This window comes from Aplysia californica, unplaced genomic scaffold (genome assembly GCF_000002075.1).
Source record: "Aplysia californica isolate F4 #8 unplaced genomic scaffold, AplCal3.0 scaffold00500, whole genome shotgun sequence".
Taxonomy (NCBI): domain Eukaryota; kingdom Metazoa; phylum Mollusca; class Gastropoda; order Aplysiida; family Aplysiidae; genus Aplysia; species Aplysia californica.
In genome coordinates this window covers 430,773-439,191 of record NW_004797770.1, presented here as the reverse complement: position 1 = coordinate 439,191, position 8,419 = coordinate 430,773, and the positions used below count along the sequence as shown (strand labels likewise).

Genomic DNA, 8,419 nt, shown 5'->3' with positions numbered 1-8,419 from the left:
TTTCCGAAATCACAAAAAAAGAGTTCCCCTACCGGGTCTGTATACATTGTGACTTTGTTCCCGGTTACCGGGTCTGTATACACTCCCTTTTTCCTCAGATTTGAGCTGGGTCTTTTATATATAGATTTCTAGATCTTAGATCTATAAGTTGTTGTTTAATTTAAATAACTTCCTACCCTTACACTTGGGCTGATTTGGCAAAACAATATAGAATCCAGGCCTAGATACATCTACATGTCATGTGTGATAAAAATTAAAAACAACGCAAAAGTCTCACCTCGCCTCCTTCAGGCTGACAGGCAAAGAGCGAAAGATTGTTGACAAACTAGGGCCGCACTAAATGAGGGCCTATTCTTTTACACCTTGGGCCTTGGTTGGACTTGACTGAAATCAAAACTACCCAACATACTACATAGATTAGAACCACGGTAGACAGGGGTTCCGAGGACGACTCACTGTGAGGCAAACTTAGCTTAGAAAGTCAATGCCGGTAGTGGTTTCATCGAAAACTTTCCCAACTCTTTTTGTCATCCGTCATTCAGTTTCACTGTTTATGTTTGTTTACATGAAATGAAAACGGAAGTAGATCTAGCACTAGACCCAAATGTCGTAAATCCTATGAATATTATTTTAAAAAAAATTATTTCTATGTTTTGGCGCTTTATTATTATTGTATTTATATCAAAATCAAGAAAGAGTAAAAGAAGTAACTATGCTGGTTGGTTTATTTTCAGAATGAGGTTTTCCCACAAACAACTATGCCAGAAGTAGGACTGTTACCATAGCGAAACAATATGGTGGCTGACGCTTGGAGTGACTGACTCGGATAAAAGATAGGCTGGAAAGAACACAAAAATGGCAGAGCCAAAGATGGTTGTGGCACGACTGCCACCTCTTTCAGGGTATTGAATTATTTTGAGCATTTCATTAGAGCTGTAACTTAACACTTCAGTATTTCTGTTTCTGTCACATGGGTTTTAAAGATAAAGCAATTGCGCAAAGCTTAAAGTAGGAAGAGGCTAGCCGTACTTAATTAATGACGGCAAGACTAGATTTAAGTACGGCTAGACTGGTTGGCTAGCCGTACAGACAGCAGGGCTAGCCGTACTTATTTCTAATAAGATCACTAGACTAACCAAAAAAAAAAAAAAGCCTACTGATTTGTAAAAAATGTTTAGTTTGCAGTTCCTATAAAAGTATTTGTATTTGAGACGAAACCATGTGCCTACTGACTTGCATGTATTTTAAACCTGAATAATTACTAGATCTAGATCTTATGAGACCTGTGTACTCAACAGGTTTGAGTTGATAGGGACTAACCTAGATCAAAGTAGGACTAGACTCTCAGGCTAGCCTACGGCCACTTCGAAGCTTAAAATTACTACTAATTTAGATCTAGAGGCACGGCAAGATTGTAGGCCTAATATTGTTATTCAAGTTAAATTTATTGCATTTTGTATTGTGGATAATCAACGATACTGATACTATGATAAAAGCATAAGGTTAAAACCATGCTGTAGATTATGATCTTGTTTGAGGTAGGATTTGAACACGTTTCAGTTAATATTATGATTAACTTTTGTTCTGCGTCTGTGCTGAAATGCGAATCTTATCAGCAACCGATTACGTCAGACGTTCCAGGCAGGCTGCCGGGGTTACTCAGTGTGTACTATTGGTGTACAGCGTGAGAGCCGGAAAACGTGTGTTTTTGCCACGGATACCGTGGGAATGTGTTAATCGATGATGAAAATAACGCTCTATCTTTCATAGCTTTCTATTTATAAAGTGTAACAAACACATGAATAGTCCCCTCGATCTCACAAGCTGATAAGACATTACGAGTAGTTATGCCCATTCGAATAACCTTTCTAGACGCTCTTGTTGTTATGAATGACCTGAGGTTCGAAAGGGGATAATATAGGTCAATTTCAGAATGTTTTGAACTCAAATTGTTTTTTGTACCTGCACAATGGTATTCAAAACTACCAAACAAGCTTATTTTTTATCAGGTAATATCATTTCATACAAAATCAAGCTCATTTGAAAGATTTTGTATAGAAAAATGGATCAAGTCTTGTTTCCTGTCTATCCTTTCGAGCTCCTCATGTCTAAGTGGGTCAATTTCATCTATAATTTCACTGGACGAACATAGAGCTACCAACTTGGCGGTTTTGAATGAGACGTATTAAATCCCTCGATTACGAACCACTGCAGGCGGTTAAAGAAGAAGGCCGCAAACGCACACAAACTCAAGCAGACTGATGCACACACACTTGACCTGCGTGAATGGGGATCCGACGCGAGACTGGAATTGAACGGGAGATGATACTCGGCGCATGTGAGCTGAGCCAGAGGCCAGACTGACGCGGGGCAAGAACGCAGGCCACGAACAAACACTTTCCACCTTTCCCTATCGCTGGGCTAGTCATTTGATGTCTCTCTATGTCTTCCCACTTTTCTGTACATCCATTTCCGTGACTCTTCTCCAGGTTCCACATGGTCTTCCCCTTGACTTTTTACCCTGCAGGGTCCAATCTAACACTTTCCTTGTTATGCAGCTGCTTGACTTTCTGAAAGTATGTCCAATCCATCGCCAACGCCTTCTTCCCTCCTCATTTCTGACTAGGCTCTGTCTCGTTCTTCTTAGTACTTCCTCGTTGGTGATCCTGTCTGTCCATCTGATCCTCAGTAACTTCCTCAGACATTTGTTCAAGAAAACCTGGATTCTCTTTATGCACGTCTTTGCTGAAGAGAAAAGAATTCACTTAGCTGAATTTGAGGGGTATTTACAAACTCATGGTCTTTTAAAGCTTCCACTTAGTTGAGATCCTTCAATGAAGTTGGGTGTAAATATTTTTTATTTCTATTTCAACCCTACTACCCCGCCCTCTTTGACGTTTCTACATTAGTGGAAAAGTAACCAGTATATCACCTCGTGCTTTACGGAGACTCGAGGGATTGAATGGACCCACATATAGACTGAATGAGAAGCTTCATCCTCTACCTCCACCAAATGCCCTAAAGGTAAGGTGTGAGCTTTGGGAATATAAATTCTAATTATATTATTTATGTACAGTATTACATTATCTTTTTGTAGTTTTATTTTCTTCCTGAAGAAGAGTTATTTCCAGAAGCAATAGAAAAATGAGCAGTGCCTGGCTCCAGGATCTGTAATTTTAGTGCCAAATACAATTTTTAAATACGACTAGTGTTTTTTTTTTTACTGATTGTGCATGTATAGGGCGCATATGTAATATCTTCTAAATGCCTGATCCAGTTGTCAGACATTTACTCACATATATTGGTACTTTTACAAAAATTACAAACTTTTTGGTTGCCAGTAACATTACACCAGTTCAACATGTGTAGCTCATATTCTTACAAACTCATACCAAATAACACAGTGTGTGTGAATTCAAATCATCTAGGTGTTGGGTAGTAGATTTTCTTTAGTGCAATGTGCAGAGATAGAGTTTTATACACACATTTGATGACACTGATTGTGAAAATTTAAGCAATGGTTAAGAAAAAAAACAACAACAACAATTAGATAAGAAAAACTAATAGGATTTAGCCAATCAACTAGATTACTGATGAGATCTTGCTTTGCTTGTATCTATCTCCTCAGCCCTATGTGGATACAAAAGCTGGAGAGTTGGACACCTGGCCAGCCCATGCAAGTGGTCAGGCACTTTCCTCCACATCGGCTATGTTGTCCAAAAACAAGAGTCTGGTGCTGGTCAATGAAGAGGACATGGGAAAACCACAAATGGTTCCCAAGCCAAGATTCTTGGAGCAGCTAGAGAATTTTCTGAAGAAAGAACTCCGTGCCTTGGGAGTAGTTGATGTTCAGCCAAGTGATTTAAGATTACAGGTAGGCCATATATTATATGTGGCTTTCTCACAGCATTACTATCATTTTTCGGTCATTGAAAATGCTCATGTTTACTTGGATTCTAACAAAGTCTGAGATTTTAAAATGCTATTAATCTTAGTCTTGCTTTTGTCACTTGTTTTGCTGAAAAAGTCTCTTATGATTGAGAAAAAAATCAAGCGTATTAGGCCTATTATACGTGTCACGCCACAGTAGAATTAGAGGCTCGTCAATATTTGAACATATGGAGTTAACTCACTCAATCCCGTGATCGAGATATCTTGGTCAGCTCGCGGGCTGAGTTCAATTCCACGACTGAGATAACTCGGTTCTATAGTTTGGTTCCGTATACTAGTTATTTCGTTTCAGAAAACATACTAAAGTTCATTTTATTATTTCCCCGGCCAATTCTGCTTAGAGGGATATTGGAATTTTTTTTCTACTGTCATTACACATGTAGAAATCACCTATTATTAAAGGCATTTTCAGCAATTTTGTTCACACTGATCAGCTGAGCATGTTTCGTAATTGAGTCTCTCTGCCTGTCTCACACGCACATTTGTTAAAATTCATGAAATTATTCAACAGTCTATTATACATGACATACAGTATATTTATAGATCTAGATGCTCAATCGGCCGTTTAAAAAAAAATTATAAGCTCCTAAAAATGCCACATTTGTACAACATTCCAAAGCAAAACTACTAAAGCTACATACTTCAAACTTGGTATGTCTAAAGATCCGCCTTCGTTTGTACTTTGTGTCAAATGTCAAAGCAATTGGATTATATTTATGGTTACTAATGGGCCCTTACATAAGTGCCAAAATGACCGGTTTCTGGGTACAATTTCGAGAAAAACTTCCGGGATTGAGTGAGTTAAAGATATAATCTTGAAGTATATTCATTTGTTTTTTTTTTTTATGAAAAAACATTCATCTTGAGTAGAAGTGGAGATATTTGCAATTGAGGGAGGTTGGGGTGACCTGGTGTCAGAGGTAAAATAATCGAAAAAACAGCTGCCAAAGTTCAGTTGCTTTTATCCATGTTTTTTTAGTAAAATCCACACAGCAATATGTTTTTAAAAGCCGTAACAGGTGTTGATCCCCAAAAGAATTTTTAATAAAATAAAAGATTACCATAGTAAAAAGAGCTAATTTAGTGGTGCCCCTCATAACGAGCAAGTTTTGCAGCAATAAACAGAGATAAAAAATATCCTTTTCCAAGTTAGTTTCAGAGTCTGACAGTGTCCGGATTTGGTGAGAGCTCAGCATTCATGAAGGTGCTCCATTTGCTAAGCTATTATCGCTTTTTCTTTCTGAGCAATGACCTCTGATTTGAATCTAGGTATGGGTGTTCTTGAATATGGGCTGTTTGAGGGATTTTCATGGCTTTCTGTTACGTCCTGATGGAGAGGTTCTTAAAAATCAGAGATCCACCCTCTCCACTGACCTGACAGTTACAGTGTTTTGGGAGGTGTTATACATTGCCACAACCAAGTTAAACAGAATTTTCTTTTCAAAAAGAGCTTCAACTTCAAGTGGCATTTTGTTTGTGTTTTTGAAGATGAAATTCGACCTATGCCGTTGACCTGACTTTACAGTGACCACAGCAACATCCCAGGAAATGACAGAGCAGATACCCTTTCCAAGAAGGGAGTATCATGAACACAACCTCAAAACCCAAATGTCACAACAGACAGTCAAGAACATCATCAAATGCAACACCAGGGAACAGTGGCTGAGTGGATGGGCAATGGCCAAAACTGGAAGACCTGTATTTGAACACATGACTGCTTCCAACTCAAAAGATTTACTAAATTCCCTTAGTAGAAGAGAACAAGTCACAATCTTTCGCCTGTGAACACAACATATCCCACTGAATTGCTACTTAAATAGGATCCACAAGGATACCCCACCCGACTGCCCGTTGTGTGACTGCCAGGATGAAACAGTATCACACCACCTCTTTATCTGCCCTGCACTTTGCGACCTGCGTAGTAGGCCTACCTACCTACCTGCCTCCCCAGACGCCAGAAATACTCTATACAGCGACAAAACACAGCTGATAAAAACCTGTAAATTCTTTGCCATATCGACAGGCCGAAGGGCTAGAACTCTTATAGCCTCTGGATTGGAAAAGTAAAGTAAAGTAAATAAGATGAAATTCAAACAAACCAGAGACTTCAATGAGAATAGAACTATTAACCGATGCCAAGGGTTTCCATTTCAATGGCAAACTTATAGGAGTATATTTCTTCTTTGTTGAACCTCGATTTGGAAGAGGAAGAATTGCTCTGATTTTACTAAGGCTAAATCTTCCACAGGTGGATAGATGAAAGCATTGCTTTCTTAATAGATTTTTGTAGGGAAGACACTCTAAGATCAAGCATTGAAAAATTGTTGTATTAATCCACACTTTCATTTATCAATAACTGTGTACACAAATTGAGACGGTACCTATTTCATTCTTTATCCTTATTATTATTGCCAGGCCCACAGAGAAGTGTTTGAATATCTCATTGAGGATTTCAAGACCTACAAGCCTCTCCTTTCGGCAGTTAAAAATGAATATGAGATGATGCTGGCTTACCAAAGACAACAAGTTCGACAATTAGAACCTCTCAAGGTCTGTATACTTAGCTGTATAATAACATTTATTAAACTGAAGAATTATAAGAGATGTACAGTCTAGCATGTTCATGATGAACATGTACATAGAGAAACACATACACAGCAGACAGATTTTCAGGTCCCAATTCTTTTCTTACATTTTATTTTCTTTGTAGTTAAAACATGTACGTAGTGAAGTTTGTATTTAATTTTGCTATGTGCGTGCTAGACTGTATTTTTAAATGTTCAGTTTGTATCGGTAGAAGTTTTGCTTTTTACATGTAATGAGGAAGTCTTCTTAAAGAATACAGAAGACAGTTGTCTTTGTGTAAACTCAATTACATTCTCTGAAGAATTTTGGGGTTTGTCAAATGCCATTAGGACATGGTTGAAAATAATGAGGAAGTCCAGAGTAATTTATTGTTCATTATTTTCTAAATTTTTTGGAGAATATAATCTAGTTTATCACAAAGACTCTGTCAAAACAATAAAATTAATATCTATGCAAATCTGTGAAATTCAATGATGAGGAAAAGTTGATTATATGGTACGCTGGAAGTAAAATTTATCATTAGAGGTGGAAAGACCCGTGCATGTGCTTGTTTTAAGCTATCTATTATCTTGCAGCAAATGCTGGTGACAGTGTCAGAGCAATGTGAACAGAAAATCATGGCACTAAGGGAGGATGAAAGAGGAGGTAAGACATTTTTGGAATTCGAAAGAGTTTCAGTAGATTTGATACATTAACCACCTCTGTGGTGAGAAAATCTCTTGAAATCGTTTCCACTGTCTTTAAAGTGAGTTACAAGTTTTCAGATAATCTTTATTACTTTCATATGACTGTTGTGCAGATTTTTCTTAACCAGCGGACCAACATTATTTGTGTGAATGATATTCAAATGAAATGTTATTCTTCAACTGGAAGCCCCTTGTATGTACAATACATTTCCCTGAATTTTCTGCTTTAAAAATCATCTAAGATGGGCAAAGTAAATAAAATAATTTTTTAAATAATGAGGACAGATCATATAATGAAAATATTAAATAAAATCTCTCCTAGTCAAAACTTAAGTCACCTATTTGTAGGCCTACCTTTTTAATATGACATGCTCCTAAGAAATAGTTCCTGACCAATACTTCTTTCAATACTCCTTTCAATTTGGATGATTAAAAAACAAAAGTTTTGCTACATTTCAAGACTTGACGAAATCATCCCTCAAGAATTGAGCCCCTAGTGTCTTTTATTTCTTCTTTTAAGTTGTATGTTGCCTATGTATCTTACTATTCTTTCTTATTATTTAATGCTTTTTCTGTCTCAAAGAGGGGACTGTTGTTGCATCTATGTGTTTCCCTCCAGCTTTTGTTTATCTCAAAACCATGTATAAAATGGCAATTGTTATACCCTTTGCATTCACCTCAACAGAAATGTCCGATTTGAAAAAGGAGAACAGAGACCTTTATGGTAAAATCTCTAGTTTGATGAATGAGCAACACGACCTCAAAGAACAAGTCAACAGACTGAAGGTTGGTCATTTCTTAGCTTTCGAAAAACTTTGCATGTGTTATAACTGGTTAACTTGGAATTTAATCTTCCTGTGAAGTATTTTTTATCTTTAGTGAGATCAAGAATAACTGATCTAATGAGTTGAAACTTCATGATCCCCCAATACAGACTTTTTCTTTTTGATTATCATATGGCTTATCTTACATTTTAAATACATACCATGTGCCCTACCCAGAAAGGCTATAGCTAACAATTTGTTACGATGTATTTTGCACAAACAAAAATCCACAAAAATCCAGGTTCTGGAACTCTATAAAATGCTAAAAAGAAGTGCTTAAATTAAGAATTTTGAACATTGAACTGATGCTGCAGTTTGAGTAGTGATGGCAAACTCAGGTCTTCTATTACAATTCATTTTCAAAGTCCCTGA

At 37.2% G+C, this 8,419-nt stretch overlaps 2 protein-coding genes across 2 annotated transcripts in view; one reads left to right on the top strand and one right to left on the bottom strand.

The window, feature by feature from the left end:
* Positions 1–288, bottom strand: part of LOC101861974 (ubiquitin-conjugating enzyme E2 25) — a gene marked incomplete at its 5' end in the record, with an annotated part of 12,410 nt that extends 12,122 nt beyond the window's left edge. Inside the window, 1 exon segment of the mRNA XM_005105899.2 lies at positions 278–288.
* Positions 289–484: 196 nt separating this feature from the next.
* The window catches only part of LOC101861757 (translin-associated factor X-interacting protein 1), a 19,587-nt gene continuing 11,652 nt past the window's right edge, over positions 485–8,419 (top strand). Inside the window, exons 1-6 of the mRNA XM_005105898.3 lie at positions 485–902; positions 2,910–3,024; positions 3,629–3,874; positions 6,367–6,501; positions 7,113–7,182; positions 7,909–8,009. Of these exons, the coding sequence (XP_005105955.1) occupies positions 856–902; positions 2,910–3,024; positions 3,629–3,874; positions 6,367–6,501; positions 7,113–7,182; positions 7,909–8,009 (714 nt within the window). The 5' untranslated portion in view covers positions 485–855. The remainder of the gene's footprint in view (positions 903–2,909; positions 3,025–3,628; positions 3,875–6,366; positions 6,502–7,112; positions 7,183–7,908; positions 8,010–8,419) is intronic.